Source organism: Tuber melanosporum (genome assembly GCF_000151645.1).
Source record: "Tuber melanosporum whole genome shotgun sequence assembly, scaffold_116, strain Mel28".
Classification (NCBI taxonomy): Eukaryota; Fungi; Ascomycota; class Pezizomycetes; order Pezizales; family Tuberaceae; genus Tuber; species Tuber melanosporum.
In genome coordinates this window covers 147,230-171,345 of record NW_003298773.1, presented here as the reverse complement: position 1 = coordinate 171,345, position 24,116 = coordinate 147,230, and the positions used below count along the sequence as shown (strand labels likewise).

General features: G+C 46.7%; 2 protein-coding genes; one reads left to right on the top strand and one right to left on the bottom strand.

Moving 5' to 3' along the window:
* Nucleotides 1-8,366: 8,366 nt before the first annotated feature.
* On the bottom strand, nucleotides 8,367-10,397 carry GSTUM_00001701001 (uncharacterized protein). XM_002835741.2 has 8 exons: nucleotides 10,179-10,397; nucleotides 10,041-10,124; nucleotides 9,834-9,982; nucleotides 9,514-9,745; nucleotides 9,347-9,458; nucleotides 9,134-9,260; nucleotides 8,773-9,073; nucleotides 8,367-8,725 (listed from the first exon to the last, which is right to left on the bottom strand). The coding sequence occupies exons 1-8, from the start codon at nucleotides 10,294-10,296 to the stop codon at nucleotides 8,502-8,504; spliced, it is 1,347 nt and encodes a 448-aa protein (XP_002835787.1). The 5' UTR covers nucleotides 10,297-10,397; the 3' UTR covers nucleotides 8,367-8,501.
* Nucleotides 10,398-22,116: 11,719 nt separating this feature from the next.
* GSTUM_00001700001 (uncharacterized protein) lies at nucleotides 22,117-23,151 on the top strand (the record flags this gene model as incomplete). XM_002835740.2 has 2 exons in its annotated part: nucleotides 22,117-22,425; nucleotides 22,491-23,151. Exon 2 carries the CDS (start codon nucleotides 22,897-22,899, stop codon nucleotides 23,149-23,151), a length of 255 nt encoding a protein of 84 aa, XP_002835786.1. The 5' UTR covers nucleotides 22,117-22,425; nucleotides 22,491-22,896.
* Between the last annotated feature and the right edge of the window lie 965 nt (nucleotides 23,152-24,116).

The following is a 24,116-nucleotide window of genomic DNA, read 5'->3' as shown; positions in this document are numbered from 1 at the left end:
AATCAATTTATCCGTCTCCTCCCTAAGCCTTCCCCCCTCGACAGCGCACAAAGTTTAGGACCCAGACTCCGATCCGCTAGTAGGTTATCGATACGATAACGATAACTTAAATCATCGTACATAGCGATACAACGACTGAACACAAAATATGGCCAGGTAAACCCGATTCCAGAGTGGAGAGACAGAGGTAGCTGTTGCCCTGGAGTTTGAAAAGTCATTGAACACTTGTCGTCGCGGTAAGCTGTTTGTTGTCTGTCTCAACCCTGAAGCCTCATCACGTGTTCCACCGAATGCTCGACCAACGCGATTTCCGGTGGGGCGTGAGAATTCACAAGGGCGATACCCGCCATCGCTACGGTAGTCGGGGGGGGATTGCCATCTCACTTGCGGTACCGATTTCGTGCGCGGTTATTCACTTTGTCTCTCCTGGAAAAAGGCGAGAGTGGTGGGTTACTTGACTGACGCGGGGCGGTTTTCCCAGCGATCCCGGGGCCTCGTTTAATATGGTTAAAGTGTTGCGCGCGCGCACACTGTCGTAGGTTATCATGGGGACGGGGCCTTGGACCTTTGTGTTTTTTCTTTCTTTTTTTTCGTTGATCTTCACCGAAAAAAACTTAATTCGCGGGCTAGGATGTTTGGAGAACATTAAGTTAGTCTAAGGCTGGGGAAACCGAGCTGGTAAAAACCTTATTTCGTAGTTTTTGCTTTTTTGGGGGGAGATGGGCTATATTTTTCTTGGATGGATGGCTAGGTCGCTTCGGCCTAGACTAACCCACTCTAACTCTCATAGCCCATGGGAATCCGAACACTGGAATTATGAGGCCCTGAGGCATACACTCAATTAACCAGCAATATGTCATAATCGACCGAAGGCCTGTTAGCATAATCGAATTTTGATAACGGCATACCGGTATTGCGCCCACCTTGTCTGGGGAATGCTCCAGGACAGGGCGCCCTGAAATTGTCCTTTGGTCATGCTGGGTCATTCAATGGAGTAGCTAAACCCTAACCCAAGTCCTGAGGGCGCATGAAGTGGCTTAGCCATGCGCAAATATAATGCGGTACGAGTAGACGTGCATTGGGGCTGAGGCACCCATCGGGCAGTGTCGTGAGAATTCAATATCCTATCGCTCTTGAGGGCGATTTCCTCCACGATGGTAATATCATACCGGTATTGGAACAGCGCTATCGAAATTCCGTCAAGAATTGCATGGGCTGTGCGCAGCCTCTCAGCTTCTACCCTCACTACCAGTTTGCACTACCCAATGGGTTCGAATTGCTGGGAGCAAGCTTGTGTTAACCAGCGTCAACGAATGTGAAGCATACTGTTCTTGAAATAAGGTAGCCGGGATGGTGGGGCACAGGAGTCCTCGATTGTCGAGTGTGTGCGTAGCATGAGCTCTGAGCAGCCACATCTCTTGCATCTGATATGTGGTTGTGTGCTTCGAGGATTGGACCTGCTTCGAGTACTGGCTGCGCAGGGCGGCTTCAGTGAAGAGCATTCGTTATAGCCTTGTGTCGTGCCGCACAAGTGCAAGTCAAAGCCTTGTTCAATCATGCTTCCCGGTGTTAACCTCCCTACTGAAAGCTGTCACTCATGATAGCCGCTCAATCGGGATCTTCCTCAAATAATTAAGGGGTTTAGTTGTACCGACCGACTATTTTACCGCCTTCCCCTGAGTGCATCCGACTCCTTCTACCAAGATGTTCGAAAAAAAGTTGATGTATCACGTTTGGGATTGAGCGCGGAACAAGGCATATAGGGGGCCCCAATAGAGTGGCTTACCGGGAGCAATGTAACAGCACTTTTCGGATGATCTTCGGATTTTGCTGGCTCCACCGTTATATGTCTCAAAATAAGCATAAAGTAGCGCGTGTTACCGAAAAAGCCACCGTGCCCTGTTCGACAGTGTCCTATTCGTTACCTAACTTGAGCTGCGACGTCTGGGGTCAACCCAACGGAGATCTTTTTGGGGGTTACGAAGCCCCTGACAACCCCTCGCACAAGTGGCGAAGGTGTTATTGAATTATTATTATTTCTATTGGATGCATTCTTGAGAAGGTCTGATCCCTGATGTGAGCCTAGGGATATAGCGATATCTCTGTTTGGTAAGAGCTTAGTGTTCGAGGTGCCGTAGCGCCGTCGCTCGGAGTTGAGTCTGGGGTAGGGGAAATCAAGCTGGAGAGATTAAATTTGCCTTGGATTCGGTGTTACACCCTGAGTGAACGGAATGAGATGCGCGGGACGCTCAATCGGATCAAGATATGCATATCAGGACGAGGCTCATTAAAGCTCCTGCGGGTAGAGCTGAAAACAACCCACTTTCCCCACACCCCGGAGGTTACCGTAAGGCAGCAATTTGTTAATGTCCGCTATCAGATGATGAGGTCAGCTCCGGTTACACAAGGACTGGAGGACCGGTATTTTTGATATCCCCAACCCGATCAGCCCTGAATTCCAAACTATTCTTAGTGTTAGCACTAAAGTGCGTTCTACAACCGCTATTTGGAAACTGCTCTACTTGCGTAACGTTTCTGTAGAAAACAGCAATTTTAAGTACTACGGTTTCGCAGAGGGTGAGGCCCGCCGGTAGCCCGGGCGCCCTGTGGGAAATTTGCTAATCTGCGGTCGATGATTGGGACGGAGTGTGCTTATTGGCTTACTCGAGGTCGAGTAACCCCCTGGGTGATTTACTCTTGAAAGACTGAGAGTTATGGCACATGACTGCCTGTGTGAGTATCCGGGGGGTGACTCGGGTATCTGGGTATCATTCGGGTGATGGCGTAACAATTGTTCTGGGGGGATTGTGCGTATAGCTCTGCTGAACCATCAGTATGGGGGCCGCTTATAATTGCCTAACATACTAGATGGCTTCTACTCCGTATTCTCTTGGTGAAAATGTCTATTTTTATCTTTCAAACTAGGAGCTTTGCAGGTTGAGCAATAATCAAAAGGAGCAATGGTAAGAGAGCTTTTCTCACCCATGCAGTAGTATTGTGGTGCGTGGGGGAAAAATAACGGAGGATTTCTCGCAGGAATTTAGAAAAACCTGGAGTTGGAACAAAGCTCTAGCTCATAGACTATTATTTTTGAGGAAAACAGCCTCAAAAATTCCGGATTATGACTATTGCAGTGAAACGAAATCACACATCGAAACATAACAAATAGGAGTGGTAAGGAATTTCCCGTAGGATCTCATCGCACAGTACGTAACTTGCGAACTCCCCATTTTGTGTAGCGGGAAATATTGCCCAAGGTGTTGGGAATTGTGCCCTTGGGGTTTGCTGACCAATTGTGAGATACGCGATCTTCTACAGCAGACCTGCGATCCGAACCTGGGGGGTGGGTGCAGTTTAGATTCTACAAGATTTAGGGCGTGATATTCGGCAAAGTTGATTTCGATTCCAAATCGCGGGTTGAATGAAATCTATAAATGAGAACTTTTCCTGAAAAAGTGATTTGAAATCGCAATTTGCGAAACACAACCTCCTGATTTGATTTATATTGGGAAAAAGTGATTTGCATAACTTGTACTTTTGCGCCTAATCAGTTCTAATTTTCAAATACGTATACTCGTTATAATGATATAAAAATTGAATACACATTTGGTTACCAATGTATCCCTTTCCTGAAATCAATGATATCCAGCCTCAAATTAAATTGGGATTTCATCCCAGATCACAATTTCAAGTAACAATCACGTTTGTCAAACGCTCTGCTATGACAAGAGTTGATTTTCTACTTTAGTAGATTCTATTTCATGCATGATACTTGTAGCATAAAAATATGGCGCAAGAACGGGTAACTGTCTACCAGATATACTCTGCGCAACACAATAACTTGCCGAATACTAGCCCAAACCAAGTAAAAAAAAAAAAAAAAGCCCCACCTTTGTTATGCCTCACTCCGTGCATATTTCTACGGTTTTTCCACACAATTTGGTCCAGTATTAGGTTGGCTATTCCGTGTTGCACATCCGGGATCTAGTTATCGCCCTATCCATTCTCGCACCATATGCCAAGACAATTCCCAAATCCCTTCCGGGTTGGTGTGGGAAGTTGTCAACCCAGCCTTTATACACGGGGTGAATATCAAAACTGATGAAATGATTTGGGCTTTTGGTATGATATGATACTTGCTTCCCCTTTGAGAAGCCCTACTGCCCGTATTCCCTTTATTTCACGCTTGGCGGGATTTTGGCGATTGATACCCTTTTGGACTACCAGTGGCAATGAATGATGGGAAGCACTGAAAATTAAATGTGAAAACGGGTCATGAGAAGAGGAAAATGTTTTGTAGTGATATAGCTGCTATAGAGCCCGGCGTCAATGCCTCCAGGTCGTGTGCTGTCCTGTACCGTTCTAATACCACCAGCCCCCCACTCTCACCCGACCGTCTAACGGTATCCCGAATTCATACAATAACTGCTACCGTAACCCCCAAAGCAAAAAGCCGACTGGGGAGAAAATGGAAGAGATGGGAAAGATGAAGTAGAAAAAAATTTATGATTGCTAATTGGTAGAAATGAAGAGTAAGAATTACAAAAGGCGTAAAGTAAGGGATTGAAAAGCAAACGGAAAATCCCAATCTATGTAGCGACCACTCCCCTTCCGTTCCCTTCCCTGTCTGCTAATTCCATTGTTCGCTCTATCTCTACGCCTCCCCCCTTTTTATTCTCAAACCCCAATGTTTGCTGTAAAGGAGAGAAATCGCTCAAACATCCCCCCACTGGACCGAACGCAAAATCCAGGGCGAGGAAAAGGATCGAAAAGAACATAACCGCTTTGCTCCAATTAGGTTGTGTGGTGGTTTCTTGAGTTAGTGGCATGAACGATGTGGTTGTTGGTTCTCTATCCTGTTCAGTAGCCATGGGAGTGGGGGTCAATTGAATGAATGGTTCTGGTGATGCCTTTGAGGGTTAGTGTGTGCTGCATTTGCATTGCCTGGATTGGCGCAGGCGGCACTTCGTTAACCTTTTCTATAGTAATGGAAGTGATGGTTTGCTTAGAGGAACTTAGGGATTCGCAGGTGGTAGTGGAAAAAAGAGGGCGTGGTGGTGGCGACGGTAGTCGTGGTGGGGGTACAGCGTCAGATGTGTTCCTCTTTGCCCTGTTCTTCCTCTTATATTTGTATTTTTTGGTGGCGGGGGCTTGAGGTTGTGTTTCAGGGACTGAATGTATTTGCGCTGGTGGGTTCTTTGCGTTGGCAGATGTACCTGTGCTGCTAGTTTTAGTAGGGGCGGTCTGAGCAGAAAAGGCGATAGTGGGTTCAGGTATATAGGCTTGGCAGCCGAAATCTCGAGTGGAAGGAGTTTCGATGATATCGGTCTGGGAGCTGGAAGTTGAAGTCTTTGTAACGCTCAGTTGATTTTGGAGCAGTTCGGTATCGACCTGGGAACCAAAATCCTGCATACTCAATCCTGGGGTGATGGGCTGAGTATCAATACCCATTGGGGTAGTATCATGTGCTACCGCTGCGGGCCGAGCTTCAACTTCAGTTCCAACTCTCATCCCCCCACCCGCGCCCCCGCCAATCTCCTCATGAGGTTCCTCATTCATCTCCTCTTTAGCTTCCTCTCTCCCCAAATTATCGCCAGAAGCCACAGTATTATTAACCGCCCAGGTAGGTGTTTGGGCGACACCCCTAGCATCGAATCCACTATCTTGCACAGGCCACCAGCCAAGATTAGACTTTCCTTCCATAGCTAGGAACTGCCTCCGGAAGTTTTCAAACATCAACATAGCAGAATTATACACTACGTGGTCTATCGCGACTACCGCCCTCGGATCGACAAAAAACCCACCGCAGGAGATGGCATGAGCAGCAGATGGGCAGAACAGATGATGCGGTATCTGCGGGTTTTGCTGTGAGAAGGGCGGGTAAGGGCCCCAATTGGCATCGTGCGCCGGATACACCTGTTGCTGGTCCCCCAGCGGTGGCTGCTGTGTCATAGAGTTGGGTGGTGGGGGGATTTCGGGGGTAAATAGTTGGAGTCCAGGGGGGTGCAAGGGAGAGGATATTGGGGAATCTTCCGCGAAAAAGTTTATTTGTGGGCGGGTGGTATTAGTGGGGGGGGTGTTGGGATTCCCTATATCAGTCTTCTCGTAGGCCTCCTGGAGGTTTCGGTTCAACATCTTGAGACGGTCGGTCCAACTCAGGCCGTGGTAGATATTCCCCGCAGGAGGGGCAGCGGAGGTGGATTCTGAGGCAAGGCTCTTCAGAGCAGGAACGGATACGTCGGCCTGCTGAGAATTATTACCCTTTGAGCCGCGTTTCATACAACCCGGGCTATCGGAATAGCGGAACTGATAACAAGGTTCAAGTTCTAGAGGACTGATAACCCTCATTTCAACAGACTCTACCTCAGGCCCAACGGTAGGGGAGGTTGTAGCACCGGTAGTAATAGTAGCGGATTCACCTTTTCCCGCGTACGCCTCTTGCAATCTCCAATTAAGCATTGCGAGAGAATCATCCCAATCAAGTCCATGATAAATGGCAAGGAAAGAATTGCACCCGGAATCTCCTGTCCCCTGAGCACTAGTCATACTTTGGACAGTCCCCCCAATAGCTACTTCCACTTCATTAGTGCCTTTAGTACGGTCTTCAGTAGAGGAGGTAGATGTACCTTGGTTGCCCCTTCCAGTTCCCAATGGGGAAGGACAGTAGGAAAATCCCCCGTTTCCAGTATTTTTAACATGGCGCTGGTCATGAGACCAGAGGTCTTGAATGTTGATCGAGCGGAGATTTTGAGTGGGGGTTTCGTGAAAAGTGTTCGCTTGCTTATTTGCACCAGTAGCCATGATGGATTGATCGTATTGGAGTTGTTGAAAATGGTTTTCCAGCCTGGAATCGTAAGGAAGATGTTTGGGTAGTGTTTGGATGGAGTTTGAAAGGAAAATTTAGAAGGACGATGTGGGTGGTGGTGGGACCTTCTTGTTGCGAGAGGGGATGGAAGGGGAGAAGGGAAGAAAGATTGATGAGGGGGGGGGGTTTGCCAAGTGGGAGGTGGGAGGTGTGTGTTGAGAAGGAACTTGTGGAGGGGTTTTTTCTGATAAGACTGCTATATAGGGTTTCTGGGAAAGTGGTTGTAGAGTATGGGTGGTATCAAGTCGCAGTAAGAATGAGGGTTGAGCAATAAATACCATCTAGTCCACAACCTAACTGCAACTTAGAAAATCCAGGGTTCAAAGGGTAAAATAAAAAATCAGTAACGAAACGTAAACTATGGTTCAACATAGTGCAGCTCCATCAAGATGGATCTCCCCAATAACTCTGAAATTTCTCCTTGCTGCAACTGAATCCGAGAAACATAAAAGAGAACAGTTCAAGGCACATCGGAGCCCATTTAGGGTCCCCAATAATTCTTGATCTAGTTTTCTATTGCTAAAAAATGCTCCTATAATTTAATCTTTAAATCGTTGGTTCATTCTGCGATGGAAACCATAGAAAGATATGAATATGGAGAAATTAGACTTGTCCCAAAATTCCCATTTTCAGATCGAAGGAGTATTCCATGTCAATGAGAATACCCCGCCCGAATTTAGGAAGTGTGATCATCAGGACTCACTCGTGCCAAGACATCTGTAGAGGTTCGTTTTGGGCTACCGTTACCGTACCCCACTGCCAAGGCGGAAAGCATAAAAAAGAATCCAATACCGTAAGCGATCTGTACAACAACGCCCAGATAAAAAAGTCTGTGGGTTTCCCCTTCTATTCTCTTGAGGTAGTGAGGGGTGGAATGCTCTTTTTTCTTCAAGGTACCTGCCAAGACAAGGGTTTTGTACGGGAAAGATCCGGTGGGATTGCAACAAACCTTGCCCTGTCAGGTGCTCACAGCTCTGTACGAACTCGAGATGAAAAGTCCGAAACAAGCATATATTATATGATACTTCAGAGATGCTAGGTTTTTTTTCTTTCAATGGTGAGTTTCAAAGTATCTGTGGGATATAATGGCTCAAAAAAAAAACCCCAATTTTGGTGTTTTGGGGCTAACGACCCCACCGCATCGCCGCCCATTCCATATTCCGATGTTGCCAAGGTTCTATCATCCTGGTTAGTATAGCTCATAGAAAAAAAATGAGAAAGTAGGGGCTGGGAACACGGACAACGATTAGCTCGAGTCACTAAATGCCTCTAATCAGAACTCCGAAATCCGTCTCATTTTCCTGTCTATATTCACCAGGGGGCTATGCGGGTGCTGTGGTAGGGGGGTGGTTCGACGATATCTTACTTTACTTGTAAATTAGTGCAGGCTTCCCCACAAACCAGTACCCTCTCTATGCTTTCGGAAACTAGAGAATGCTGTGGCTGGAGAGAACGAATGCAAGAATTGAGGTTTCACACAAACGTATTAAGAAAGATATAATTTCCAGGAAAATCTGCCCGTATCTATGTTATGAAGACCGATTGCATGACTCTAGGAAGAGCGGCAAACAAAATGAAACTGAACACCCAGGGAATCCATCGGATCTAATCGTCTCAGATAGAAACTCAACCCTCATTAGATCCTAGTTCTCCAGCGGTTCTGCTCGTTACCATCTTCCCACTCCTTCTCGACATATCCCAACTCTTGTTTGACTTTCTCAACAGTCGCCTGGTCGCCAGTATTCTTCGAGATATTATCGCTGATCTTCACTGCGGGTTTACCATTCGCAGAATTGATTTTAATGACGATGTTTAAGGGCCAGGACCTCCGGCTCGGATTACTCAAGTGCACAAAGTCGTCTGAATAGTTAGTAGCTGAATAAGATTAAAGATATGTGGGAATATACTTGTCAGAAAAGTTCCAACGCCAAAGCTAGGCATAAAACCTTCCCTCTCAGCGAACTCCTTATACTTTAGGCAGAGGTCAACGTCCAGACTGTCTGAGAACACAACCACTTTCTTCGACTTAATCCCTTGCTCATCATAGAACTTGCGCATACGCTTGACAAATTCCTCTGGGTCACCAGAGTCCTGACGGACTCCTGCGAATACCTCAGCGTAGGACCTGCCGGATGGAGGATATTTCAAGGCAAAGTTTCTCAGGAAGTGTGGGGTACCAAAAGTGTCCGTAAGCGCAATTGAGAGAACCTGATGGGTTAACAAAGTCAGGCGCGGTTCTGTGCAAGAGTACCGGAGCTAGATACTTACTCCTTCACCAAAGCAATCGATCCATTGCCGGAGGCCGATCTCATTGGCACGGGTATAATCGCCTGTAATTGCGGCAATGCCCATAAACCATTCGTGCGCAACAGTTCCGATAGGATTGAGTCCCATCCTACAAAATTTGAGCACGTATTTCAGCATATTGTTATGTCGCCCCTCTGCCAAGATGTGACAGGCGATGGAAATTCGTGCGCAGACCTATGAGCAAAATGTACATTGCTGGTTCCCGATAATTTGCCCTTCCTTCCCCCACTTTTCTCATAATGCGCCATCGCACGAACCAATCCATTCAATACAAGTTCTTGGGTATCTGCCGACCTTCCAGTAAAAAAAAACATACGCCAAGCGAGATGGCCCATACTTACGATAACTCCTTCGCCGCCTCGTCCCAAACTCCGATAGCAAACATCCATTCTCCAGGAGCTGCATGCCCTTTGCAAACGCCTTCTCCTCCTGGCCTTCGTAGTTCCAATCCGTGTTGGAGAACTTAAAGTACGCCTCGCTAACTAGAACCAGTAATGGAATCTCGTAGAGCATCGTTTCCACCCATTTGCCTTTGATGTCTATCCTCACGTCACCCTTCGCACCAGTGTCAGCCTCGGAATGACAAGGTTGAAACATCGCGTACAAATTCGACATTTTGCTCCAACCCCCCATTCTCTTCACTCGCCATACGGTCGGAAACGCCTGTGTCAGGCGTAAAGGCGAGTGCAAGTTGATCATCTGGTTTGAAGGTGAACTTCTCGAGGTAGGCAAGGTAGGTTTTCGGGAGATAAGGACAGGCGCTTTGCAGGAACTCAAGCTCCGCCTGCGAAAGACGAAGCCGTCCCAATTCTGATCGCACCAGGTCAGCGGAGTGGCCAGAGGATCGCAATCTGCGGGGAACTCCTACTCGCGACTTGAGCCTTAATCCATTCGAAGCCTTCGCGCGACATTTTTAGGTCAGATGTCCGATTTGTGTAGGCGTATGTTACATCTGCCAGACATATCAGCCAGCCTCGATTCTGCGCAGCGAACAGGGAAAACAAACCGACGTTAGGATAGAACTTTAAGACGGCGGATTGCATTGTAAGTTTGTAAAGATCCGTATCAACTAGAGATGCTATGCCATCCACCGCCTCGGTTCCATGGCGAAATTTGCTCGACATTATTGACACCGGCTATGGCTCTAAAAACCCGGGAGGAGGCCTAAAGGGCTGGAGATGTTTGATTTTCCAATAACTTAGGGTAGTCAGAGCGGCCAGTTGCAAGAGACTCTGGAGGAAGAAACCGATGAGGGCGAAGCGAGATGGCGCACTTTTGAATGGATGAATAATCATCCCGTGAGATGGGCGGCGGACAAGGGAATCTCTTGGCAACGTCGGTGCTAACCTAAAACTAACCATGACGTCAAACTTTGGCAACCAAGTGGCTAAACATCAATAAAGAACAATGAATAATTTTCCGTAAGCACAAATTTCCCAAATTTCCCGCAGCCATAAATGACGCAGCAACCAGGAATGGTGCTCCTGCACGTCTGTAGACTATTTTATTGACTAATGAGGGCTCATCCAGGCCCTTTTGCAGCGGTTTCTACTCTAAGCCAGCCCGTGTGTTACACCCTACTATTGTACCGGGAAAACCAGAGGTCATATTCATACAAGGAATGGCACCATAGATGTCCGATAGTCTATATAAAAACAAGGGGTTGCGAGTAGCAATGCCCAATTTAGTGGAGGGGCCAACGACAGAAAAAGAGAGAAGAAGGGTTGATTGAGCGACTCATTTATTTTTTTCAATTGAACTTGTAGAGTCTAGCTGAGATACTGCCCAAGTGAGGTACCAATCGACCTGCGGTTTGGCTCGTACGGTTCAATGTCAGGTAACTAAGGTATAGCACCTGCAATGGGTGCCCTAAGAGACTGCTCAATAAGACAGAGCCATACAGTAAAGTACTAGTTACAATATCTCCTTGACACCACGCCTACTCTCCGCCCTCTTTTGTGATGGCACAGTAATCTCATTGGTAGGACAGTAGGCGAGGGTTTGTAATATTAGCAGCACCTTTATCAGGCTGTGAGCGTACGTACTGTACTCGTGCCTCCTCACCAAGAGTTGGCACCCGTTTCAGCATAGCGAGCGTGAGCCCAAATGTAGTATGGTATGACTACTTGGTGGCAATATGTTCCGTGATCCACTGCAGGGTGACCTCTCGCAATTGTGAAGTAGTACTACGTCAAATATGCATACCAAAGTTCGTTCAATCCTTACAATCCATTCAAGTCATCAATTAACAGGTAGGTACTGCTTACAGTCCTTTGGATAATTGTAATATTAATAACAAATGACAGGATGACAGTTGGTAGAAGTCTGTCGGAGTCTACAAGAGGACCAATTATTGCTCTACATATTTCCGCCAATATGTCATTTGACCAAATCGCATCAAGCCTGCACCTTCACCAAGAAACCGTTCATAAAACCTACAGAAGAACAGAGGCAAGATCAACCCCATTGCAAGGCATTCAGTCCTGGGCTGAAAAAGGATTTTGAAAATGAAGCTTTAAGTTAGTCCATCAAATATGTATGCAAAAAGGACATTACACATACCAAAGTCTTTCAACCCGGTACTGAATGCCTCTATTACAAGTCAGTAAGATAGAGTTAACCAGAGTTATAGGAGCGTGCACAAAGTCCTGCAATTCAGCATATACTAGAAGTAGTCAATCTTGGTAATAAAAAAAGACAAGAGCCGGCTATCCCACAACGATATCCTCCCAGAAGTGAAGTCTCAGAAAGGCTCAAAGAGTTAGCTACTCAGGACGAAGAATACCGGCTTCGAACCTTTCCACAAATTGTCCGTGAGGCGGGAGTTAAGCTGGTAGATTCGGCTGTATACAAACTTATGCATGAGAACTACAATCTCTACCGGTATAAGCCACAACATAAACCTCCTCTTGATGCCTCCGGTAAACTGAAGCGCTTACAGCTTGTTGACTGGGCATTGGCCCAACCAATAGAGTCATTAGTTTACAGTGATGAAATGATTTTGGAGGTTGGCGCACCCCATAGGCACAAATGGATTACTCGTGAAAAGGGTCAAGATCCATATATAATACTATTACATGACAAGAGGAAGGGAAATGGTTTTAGTATCATGGTATCTGCAAGTATATCATTAGGATATAAGGGTCCAATTTGGATTTGGGTTAAAGAAACACCAGCTGAGAGACATGAAAATGCAGAAGAATTTCATGATGAAAATACAGTGAAGATTCAGCGAGCAGAAGAGAGGCGACAAATAGCAATGAATGATACCTGGCACCGAGGAGCATGAATATCTCCAAGCTCTGAACCAAAATATCAACTTCTTCAATGCGAACCATGGTTCTATAGAACCTCATCGGCTACACCGGCGGCCCTACTGGGAGTTTGGAGAGGAAATACGTAGTCGAAGTATCGGTGGTGGGATGGGTTAGTTTCTCTACCAGAAGCACATCCTTCATGAGAGACTCTATCCCTTTATTGGAAGAATCCAGCAAGAGACAGGTCGCAGATGCTGGCTTGTTGAAGATAATGCTGGTAACCATACAACAGCTGCCCGGATGGATATGGAAGCTCAAGGACAGAGAGTTAGCCAGATCCCATTCTGGCCTCCAAACTCTCCTGACCTCAACAAAATCGAACAATGCTGGAATTACTTAAAGGACTCAATGGCTCAGTATAATTTTGTTGGAAGTGGTGAGGAGACTAAGGACCAGGTACGGGAGGCATTGGCAATTGAGTGGGAATGTATGCCCCAGGAACTGATTGATCGTTTCTGTATGAATTTTCATACAAATTTGCTACAAGTTCGAGCATGTGGAGGGGATAATAGATTTAATGCATGATTCTGTTTAAATTATTGCTGCTTTGATTTCTGTATTTACACGTACAGTCGGTTGATTACTGGAATACTAGGTGGGTGGGGGGGTGGCAAATTGAAGGCTATACTGCATAGAGGTCGGTGGCAGCTATTCCGAAACGGGTGCCAACTCTTGGCGAGGAGGCATGAGTATGTATCATACTGTACAGGACAGGTGGGCGTGCATACCTATCCATATTTAAATAGTTAGCAACGGCCTTACGACCAACATTCCACACCCAAAATCTCCCTGAGCACATTAAGCTTCCATCAGCATCATCTTGCCGGGAGATGGTAAAACCTTCTATTGCCAAGACTTACCCAAACACACATTCCATCTCCCCCGCCGATGGGCTCGCTTCGTGAAGAGCATATGCATCTCATAAAGGGCATATTCCCTTTACCAAGTATCTCACTCTGTGAGTGAGATACGCCGTTGACCAAGAAATGGTTTATGTCATCCCGCTCACAAAGCTAAGGGCTTATAAAAAGCACTATTGACTTACGTGAGAACTGCTTCGAACAGAACCAAAGCTCGATTACCCAAAGTCCAGACGAGGCTGCGCCACTGGTACTGCGTACTTCTCTCATAGTGTACAGAGACGAATATATGTAGCAGCTCAAGCGCCTGCTAGAGGGCATGGGACCGGTCGCACTGATGGTACAGGGGGACGTTGAGGGTCTGTAACTTATAGGAGATGCAAAACTGGTTTCCAATTTACCCGGCTACTGGAATTCATCGAGCATTTTAGGGGACCAGCAACTCGTAGATTATTCACTATAGAGTGTATCCAGAGATACTTATCCTGTGGTAACTTAGAGTCTATCTCTTTAAGGATCGTTTTTCCTGTCCGTAAAAAATTTGCATCTCGACCGGTGTAGACCAAATTTTCCTGGGCGATGGCATGTCCCATTCAAAAAGTGGCCTACTTAGCTAAGGAGATAAGCTCTCGTTCAAGTCTTAGTTTTGCTCGCGGTGGGCGGTGGGTAAGCTGTAAAGTCATGTCTCTGATGAGGTTCTTGATAAGATGCCAGCGAAGTAGGTGACGGGGTGTCGGTAGAAGGGTAAGCGCTTTGGCACATGCACAGCTTGATTACCAGAATTAAAGGAAGTGGGGCCGCTATTCAATCGCTTCCTCGTGCAGTAGTGTAATGTACAGAGATCATATTCTTCATACCACTGTGTCGGGTGCCGGCCTCGGCAATCGGGATCAAGTGAAGGAGTTCGAAAAAAGAGAAATAAAAACAACTCTCATGATGTCACCTAACTTATAGGAATTGAGTGTATATGGTTTCAAAAGAGAGGCCGGAAGAACTCACGTTTTGACTACTGCCGGTGTACCCCCAGCTGTTGAACACACTGTCAGCTGTAACTTAGTGGTTTCTTTCAGGATGATCTAATCACGGACGGTATTAGTAGTTGACCGCACAAGTGCTGTGCTGTTTTTCCTTGGATTCCCCCTCCCACCATTCCGATCAGTCTTATACTTCTATCATTCAATTCATTCTTTACTCAGGCCAAAATGACCACTCTTTTCGCCCAATCTAGCAACTAGTGCAGTACTCTTCCGACCACTCCCAGTATATGTTAAAAGCATGACACCCCGTCATGACACGAGCTTCTCTGTGCTCGACTTGGCTCTGAAGTGAAAGAGAACCCAAACGAGTACTAGTATTAATATTGGAGCTTCGCTCCACTCGACGAAATTCTGAAGATTCAAACCGAAGTTGCTATCACACTAAGGTCCCCCCATGCTCACAGCCGAGCCCTCAGGCCGCTCCACAGCCTTTGACCCCTCCCTGCCCAAATCTCACATGATACAATGGACGACCCTGCTATGATATAGTACTTTCTTCGCAATGCATAGATAAAACACTCAGTGAGGCTAAGGGGAGCCTTCCAGAGATCCATGTTCACACCCCTAGCAAGGCACAAGGCCTTCCAAACGCCTACAATTCCCTCGGTGGTATATAAAGCCTCTGGCATCCGTACCTATAAAAGTATCATTAAACTTATTTGACTCACAAGTATCGCATTACCCGTACACCTACAGGGCACGCGACCCGCCCTCGACCCCAAACATGTGACGATGCATAAGAAGGGCCAAGAACATAACAGGGCAGTGCTAGAGCGCAACAGGGCCAGAAATTCCAAACCCCGGGAGTAGGAGATATCTCTCTATTATGCTTCTCAGTTATTGTCCAGTGCAGTGTGCCTAAGGGTATCATAGTTAAGTCCTCTCTGAACGCAGAATTGGTGGTGAATCGTTCCGTGGAAACCTAACCTCAAAGCTTGAACTTTCATTCGCCTCTGGCGAAGTACAAGACTACCAATTTTGCCGGGATCCCACATTGCAAATATCTAGAGTACTCGATTACGGTACATGTTTCACTCAAAAAAATTTTTGCGTTTCGCACGGCTAATTTCTCCTGCTGTATATATCCGATTAAAATTAGAAAGCCAATGTCTCTTCTCCCCAGGATTCTCTAATTAGAGATCGGGACGAGAAGGTTTGACAGCGAGATCTCCTCGTACTACCGGCACAGGACCAATTTACCGCCCTAGCCCGGGCCAAGTTCTGAAAAACCAAGAGTTTTCTGGAGCACCATCCTACCCAACATTGGGCTTATCACAACACCGATGACCCGCAACATAATTACTTTATAAGACCAGTTATCGATCAGAGATGAGCTTTCCATTTCCTAATTCATGCCCCAGACATCGAGGATATAACAGCGCACTTGCTGGAACCCCGGAATTATGAGAGCTATTATCTCACTTCGCCCTACCGGGGGATCACACCATACAAAATTCAACAGGCCTACTCCCAGCGAGGTCAGACCACCCCTTTCTCCTAATAGCCCATTTTTAATCCACCGGGAGGCATGCTTTATTTAGGATGCGGACCTACGTTCAGCATCCCAAATTTGCACCAGGCCTTCATTCCCCTCAGCCCTCGAACTCCCTCCTAGCGTTTCATCTCCCTGGAGGAGAACGAAAGTTGGAAACCTGGGAGACTCAAACCGGCAGGGAGCACACATTGAGTGCTAGGCTCTGGTGATGGTGATGGCTTTCGGGACTTTTGGCAACTATGTTCCCAAGTATCAATCGCTGAACATCCAAACACATCCACAAACACCTGGCTCTCCAGCCATCAATCGAACTCTAGCAACTCCAGCTAACAATCCAAACAGCTTTGACTGCGAATTTAGGGTGGGGTGGGCGTTGGGGGTTCCGTAATCGCAAAATATCATCCTCAGATCGAAGCCTCCTCGTGGCGAAGTTTAGTAAGGGGATCTGCATGGTCCACCTGCCACCTAAAAAGAAACGGTATATTCCACGGACGAACTGGGCACTTTGGCTCATTGCTGATATGATATCCTAGGAGGGAATCTGGAGTTTTGCCAAGTTTCTCTAAATGACCACTGAAAACTGAGAACCCCGAACCGATCCTCAACCAAAGAAGCTGACAGAAAACTTCCCCATTACGAGAGCTGCTGGCTAAAGATCAGGTGAGAGATACACCTAGCCCCTTATAAAGCCCCAGCATCTGGACACCGGGCCTTGATTAAAACGCTGTCTTGGCGCCGTGGTGCTGATACTCTATAAGTGGCCATGTATAGCTCATGTTCAAACACTTCTAATGAGTTTGTAGAGCTATAAGATCAATGATAGAGACGAGAGCCCGGGAGAGCACAAGGACACTATCAGCCAAATAATAACCAACCCAGTGCTCCAAGGGAAACACCCTAGGCTGAGTGCCTTGAAGAATTCAGAGCGGACTATGGCATTCAAGAATTCAAGGAAACATGGACGTGCATATATCGGGACACGAACACGTTCGCCGATAGTGAAGCCAGCCAGCAGTGTCGAAGACAGTACTCGCCGGGCACCCGTCAGCGATGGACACGAGCATTTTCGAGCAGGTTTCGGGGGGCATGCTGGAGCATGATCTGATCGAGAGGACCCTATGCTCGAATGCTCCAGCAAATTTGTAGACCCTGGTCGAGCATATCCAATCATCATCGGTTTCTCTCCATTCGAGTCGCTTTTCGTCATTCGAAATGTGATAGAATATTTAAGCAGCTCTGTTCAATTCGATTTCAACTGCCAACACTTTAGCTAATAAATACACTTTTATTTACTAAACGCAATTACTCCAAGACCTATAGGCCGGAGTCATTGGTGCTACTCCGTTCGCTTGGAGTGTCGGATACCGTTTCTGCCACTTTTCCGGGATGATTTCAGCAAGGACTTTTTTATAACGTGGATTTCGAAGGGAAGTGTGTCGACGAGTTAGCAGTAAGGGGCCCCTTGAGGATCTGTTATCAAGTGTGCGGGGCCGATAGTTTTATACTGACAGGATAACATATTTGATTGAATATACTAGCATGATTGCCTAGACACACATGTATATCGCATAATATTGGCAGAGTGATCAATCATGATCACATATACTCGAGCATGGTCGAGCATGATCTGACCGCGTCCATCACCAGTTCAATAGCTTCTTAAGCCCTTCATTGGCATTTTTTCAAGCCACGGTTTATAAGGTAGGATATATCAGACTGCAGTTTATAGGGTATGCACTGCCAAATGCTTCTAACCTTACAAACTCTGACGTGCCAAACCCCCCTAAACCTCCCAACCACATACCGGCACTAATGTAGGTGAGAAGAGCCCACGCATCACCACAGCAATTACGGTAGTCACAAAAAGAGACCTAAAGTTCACAAACCCCTTCAAAGCAGTATTTCTAACATGACCTCCGATTGCCCTCACGCACATTGACTAATAAAACCCCACAAACCTCAGACGCTTTCCCCTTCTGCATCGGATAGATATTGCTGCTAATACCTCTTGCCATATCCAGCCCAAGATTCACTATCCGGCAAACCCTTCCCCGGATCCCCCTTGGTCCACCTCAGATATTCCCCAATTGGCAATTTATCCGCACGTATCTCGCGGCGATAAACACACTCGAAAACAAGCTGCCAAACCGGCTCATGATACCAGTCCTCTGCCAGTTTTTCGCCTTCTCCTCCACTGTCGTGCTCATCGCTCTCATTCTCAAGCCGCTCCTCCTGGAAATCATCCTCCCCAATTCCTCCACCATACTCCCCAATGATAGCCCAATCCAGGCAGTCTAGGGCTCCACATCTCGTCGAGGCAGTGCGATCAAAATCAGCCACACCAAAAAGATCCTCAGTGCTTGGGCTTATCTCTCTTTCCCACCGATCACAGTCCATTCCCAACTTGTTATTGCGACAATCCTGCTCCCTCTTATGGTTACGTCGCAAGGGCGCAAGAATATGAAATTCCTTAGCGACGGCGTTCGTGGAGCAATAAACCCCAATTGTGTATCATTAAAAGGCCTATCGATTTCCTCCTTCTCATATGCTACAGCGGACTTATCCTTCAGACCCCGGCCGACCATTTCCTTGGTGGTAGCCCGGGAAGTCCTATCCTGGGCCTTCCAAATAAGACATATTCCGATCACAGCCATTTGCCTAACGAAAACCCTCCTCTGCCTCCCATTCCAGAGCTCCATGTCCACCTCACTCCCCTTCTTTCCAGGGATGTACTCCATCGCGATCATAGGGGGGGATCCAGACTCCCAGTACGTGTCTGGCACAATGTGGCTCCCCGGCATCCAGCTATTGAAGGCTGATCTAGCGCGTTCCGTCTCAGCCATCTCATCGATGAGGTCACTATGCGACTGAAAGCGCTTCAGAATGAATTTCGTGTTGTACGTTGGAGGGTAAGGGACTCGCAGGATTTCTGTGGAAAGATATTTTTGCGTTATAACCCCTGACGCGTGGATATATGCTTCGACTAGCTCGGCTATGTTTTCTGGTCTCTGATCTCGGATCGCGAGAGGGTTCATTTTTTTTTTTTTTTTTCTTTCGAGGGGGTTGTTTGAGGGGTTTGAAGATTCGTGTTGATCCGTTGGAGCTAAGCGTCAAGAGGGTGGTGGTATGCTTCGGTCAGGGACAGAATCCTAGGTAGTACAAAAGCGCTAAACTATTTTCATCAATTCATCCATTTGCGGTAATAAGCAAGGATCGTAGATTCGAGACCACCATAGAACTAGACCCCAAACAAAGAGTAAAACTGCCTGGGTATCCTTTTTCCCCCACTATCTCAGTGACGCATCATCCTGAAGAGTATGCTCTCGATGGCTCCTCCTTGGTTGATACTAAAAAATTAAAAATTAAAAAAAAGGTTTCCAGAAGCACCCATACCGCCTATGACACCTCCATTTCTACCATCAGAGAATCAAATCCACAAACAACCAGAGCGTCAACCCGAAGCAAGATGGCCTCATGATGATGTTATGATATGTCATCACCTCATCCACAGAGTTCAAACATAAACCCTAGCATATAACACCAATCCCAGTATAATAATATGATAATAATTATGATATCCATGCCAGAAATCGGTTATCATGTCGTCCAGATAAAAGCCGGGCGAAACCAAGTATTAATACGACCTTTTTATAAAAAAGATATGCATGAGCATTGGTACAGAAATTAGGTTAATCGAGTACAGTAATACTCCTTAGGGGCGCTGAGAGAGAGAAAACGAAATGAAAGTGGTAATGGCTTCTCGCAGTATTGATATTTCAATCGCTAGAAGTGTGGAGGGGATGGAGGGTGCATAGTAGAGTAGATAGATGAAGTTTGTTTGTATCTATGTGTGTAGTTAATATATAATGAGTATGCAGCCGATATGTAGCCGATATATAGTAACCTATATACCATAGCATAATACTCACGAACCCTAGTATCCAGATGCAATTGGACTTGAGAAAGCATTTGGATCGCAGAAAGACAGATACTAGTCTCAGGAGAAGGTATTAGCTGCACCTTTGCTTAGATTGCCCACGGGACATAGCCAATGTCCTGCGAAACAACAGAATGCACAGGATAAAGCAGGCTGCTACGACCTATTTCAGGACATACTAGATGCGCGGGACATAACAAATATACTAGAATCCATATTATGCGGTACCTCCGAAAACCGCAAGGTCAAAAAGTACGGAAAACTAGAGTTGTGATTCAGGGGCACCAAGGCGAAACCCCCAGGTCCCCCTTAAAGTTAGTTGCCCGGAGGCTGGGAGGTACACCACAAGGTGTTAACTACACTGTATGATTAGAGCAAGTGTGATATAAATAAGCACACCTTGCGACACAAATACTCGAGTTCTGTGTCCCATCTGATTACTCTACCCCAAGAATGTAGGATCCAAACCAATTATCCATTCTTATAGATACAGATTGACGAATAGAAATCGAAACAAGCCTTGCAATGGGCTGGCCCAAATGATGGGTGGCCCGACCTGAACCCGACCCGACCCGAACAAAGCACGGGCCACCTTGAAAGCCCAAACTATTCAAGAGCAGGGATTGATTCAATTTTATTTAGATAAATCAATTGTTTTAACTTTAGAGACACTGAAGCTGCGCTGATTCTAGGAAAAACAGGTGAGAGTTGGTGACCCGGATGAAGGAAAACAAGAAATATCTAGCCACACCCATGAGCGCGGCGTCAACTGTTTTCGTTTCGCTAGCAGTATCGAGGTTGGAACCAGAGAAGGACTCCGTGACGATAAAACACAGTTCACACGATCGTCCTTATCGTGTAGGTTAACACGAGAGATTTTGCTTGGATCATCAAGTAGAATTTGAGAGGAAGTTCCGGGAGAGCTAGGAAAGGAAGGAGAGGAGAGTTCGCTAATATCGTCTTCAAGGCCTGGCATAATTAAAGAAGTAATAACTGTGGAGAGTAGAGGCTAGCGATATTCCCAAATCCAGGGGTAGGATGTTCCCAGACAGAAATGACCTGTGAAGAATCAGACTGCACGATGAAAAGGGGTAATTAACTGGAAATTTCTCAACAAAATATCATACTAGCTTGGGGATGACGCAAGTCCTGGGGCTCAAAGCACTGCGGTTTAAAATTAGAATATATGAGTGATATTGTGTGACTTGATAAACATAAGGGACAATTCTTTCAGGTTTTTTTACGGGCTTCCTTGTGCTACCCAGGCTAGCCGCCTGGGCGACTCGGCCTAGGCCCAATTTCTAGGCTTGAATCGAAATACATATCAGAGTGCGCTTTGGCTGTCGCGAATTCCAGCCCCGCGTAGTAACAGGCACACAGATAGCAGCTAGTAGATGATATCAGGGCATTGTACCTATGAATCGGACGCAGAAACTTTTGTTTTTACTGATAAGAATGGACAAATATCACCCTGAAGGTTCTTTTGAGGTTCATTGATCTCCTACTAGTAAATGTTGAGGCAATTATCACTACCAACGGGAGACATACAGCTTGATGGACAGCTTTTAATAATCTAAAATGTTTGTCTTCTCTTTTCATCTCTTCTCCCTCACCTAGCCCAGTTTATATAACCTTACAATTATCTTCAAGTTTAGAAAACCCCTCATAAATTTCCAGTTTAAAATCAGGTCCTAAAGGAACCAGGTGCAATCATACTTCTTTTTTTCAGTACGATACGATAAACCCTTCATGTCACCTCAGCGCCCCAAGAACGAGCGGATTAGGATTCCCCGATCCCGGTCCGATATCGGTGCCATGTTGACGACGGCTTATAGCACAAAACTGGATATATCTTACACAACCAACGAAATACTTTGTAAAATCCCGTATAACTTAACAAGCTTCACCACGCTCGGTACTCTTTCAGGCTCCAAGTTACCGCTATAAGGAAAACACCAACAACCGACCTTCCTGGGAATTTTTCCGTCTCCGAGTATGGAGGTCCGCCCCTGCTTCTGGAGAGTTACGGTGATAGGGTACGCATGTACTGCACTATGCCCAATGCGTGCCGGAGTAGCGTAATATCATACCACAAAAGTAGCGAATCCTCTATCATACTCGCCCCAGGCAGTGAGTTACCCAGAAGCCGAAACCCGCAAGAGATATGAAAAAAAAGCCCATACGAATTCCTGACCCCCCCCCCCCTGTTTCCGCATACTAATTTCCATAGACAAGCCTGAATTACTATCATACATTGCGTTTTTGTCTCGTTTTTAAACATTATAGGGTTGTCATGGTATTCCCATATCTCAACACAAATCACTACCTTTACCCTTCTTCCAGGCCGTCATTACTCTGGGCATTTTATGCTCAATCCTGGCTTGCAATGCAAAATCAACTCAGCTTAGTCTCGGGCTCAGGAATGGGGGGGGCACGGGGAAATTTTCGAAGCCAAAGCACTTAATGGCCCTCTCACTACATACTCCCAAATGAATATGATATTTCGTGCTTGTAGAGCTAACTCAGAGTGAATTGCACAGGGATATAATGCCCACCTACCAAGAGGTTCAAAGGCCTGCTGAGAATACAACACTCTCACGGTCACAGGTTTATTTTCCCCCCCCCCATTGGTATCAGATGTGAATGCTTATAGAGCAACTGCCGGCATATAGGAAGTTTTTGACAAGCCCGAACACAACCCCTTCAACATCTGCGTTCCCAGCAACCCCCAATCGCTCGTTCGTACGAACAAATACCAACAGCAAGCACCGAGCGCGGTACTCCCATCCGACCCCGCTCTCCGGAATTCTCAGACGATAAAACGCCCTGTTTCAGGCGAAAAAAATTAAAAAAAAGTAGCGAAACGAACGAAGGAACTACATCACCCATCAGTCCCCCTCACTATTCCACTTCGTTATAACTAGACGCAGGAAAAAAATTCTGCAGTGCAACCGCACCACCGCTCACAAGAAATCACTCGACTCTTTCTCCACCGAATTAACGCAACCCCTCCCGAACCCCTCACTCAGAAAAAGCCGCTTCGAATTCCCCACACCCTCACCCAAAAGTGTTCGGAACATGCGCCAACACTCAAAACTCCACCTTCCTCTTCCAAAACCCCCCTCGGAAGACCACGAGCCCCGGCAAGGCTCCGAGGAAGAAAAAAAAAACAGGTGGATTCAAAACCCTGCAATTGGCCTGCCACCGACGCAGTCGCCGTCCCCAATGTCCCGCCCGCGAGCGCAAGGGCCCATATTCCACCCGATAACCCAACAGCGCCCGACATACATCACGCCAGTCATCGAGGAGAGAGAGGGCGGGGAAGATGGCTGAGGTCTAGACCTCAAATTCGCGCAGACCAATCCGCGGCTTCGAAAAAGCCATTCCTTTCGCCGCTCACGTACATGAAGGGCTGCGGGTAAGATGGTACGAGTACTCGTAGAAGAATGAGAATTAGGTTCACACACACATACATACACACACGATCGCCCACCAACCATTTTTTTCCAAACAAAACCGAGATTTCGACCGGCCAATCAATCATTCAACCCCCTCCGAGCTCGATGGGGGGGGCGGGGCGGGGTGAAAAGCCACCGATCGGATAAGGAACCACCAGATTGGTTGAAACAGTGTTCAAGGGGGAACCGATTGGTCGCCTGATTTTTGGGAAGAAGAAAATTTTTGAGGCACGCTCGCTGGTCCTCTCGTCGCGTCCATCCGCCCACCCATCGGTTCGTCCGTTCATGCCGTTGCAGAACCTACTGTAACGCATTCCATGCCATAGCGAGCGCCCGGCATACTCGAGTAGTGAGCCATCTGCAAGTCTGGATGGGGTGATTGGTTGAACTTCGGTTGGGATTTGAATAGTGGCTAGTATTTGGGTGGATGGCTCTCGCTATGGCGTGGAATGCGTCAACTGTCTCATCAAGCAACATTAGTCATCCCGTCATAGTATCTCACTCATTCACTAGCACGCCGCCCAAACAGAGCACATACGGTACCCCATCCAATCCTAAAACAAAGCTGAAGCAAAACTCCACACCATCCCTAGCTTTTCTTCCCTTTTTTTCCCTCTCCACCCGCATCCAGACGAGCAAGGGAGCGTTTTGCGTTATTCCTATTTTATTCACTTATTTCCTATCCACCTGTGGAATGTTGCGAAATGTGCATAACTCGGCTAACCATGCTAGGGCTATCGGTTGAACGCTCCCAGTACGGAGTAATTCAGGAACAGAACAGGGGTCAGGTGACCTGATTTTCGTGATTTGCTTCAGGTTTCATTTCTTTCACTCTTTAAT

What these genes read in the sequence shown, in the direction of transcription:
- GSTUM_00001701001 (XM_002835741.2), bottom strand. Translation starts at nt 10,296, where the DNA reads ATGTCGAGCAAATTTCGCCATGGAACCGAGGCGGTGGATGGCATAGCA. An exon ending in AAAGTTCTATCCTAACGTCG is followed by an intron (nt 10,125 to 10,178) that starts GTTTGTTTTCCC and finishes TATGTCTGGCAG; the next exon opens with ATGTAACATACGCCTACACA. An exon ending in CCTTTACGCCTGACACAGGC is followed by an intron (nt 9,746 to 9,833) that starts GTTTCCGACCGT and finishes TGTCATTCCGAG; the next exon opens with GCTGACACTGGTGCGAAGGG.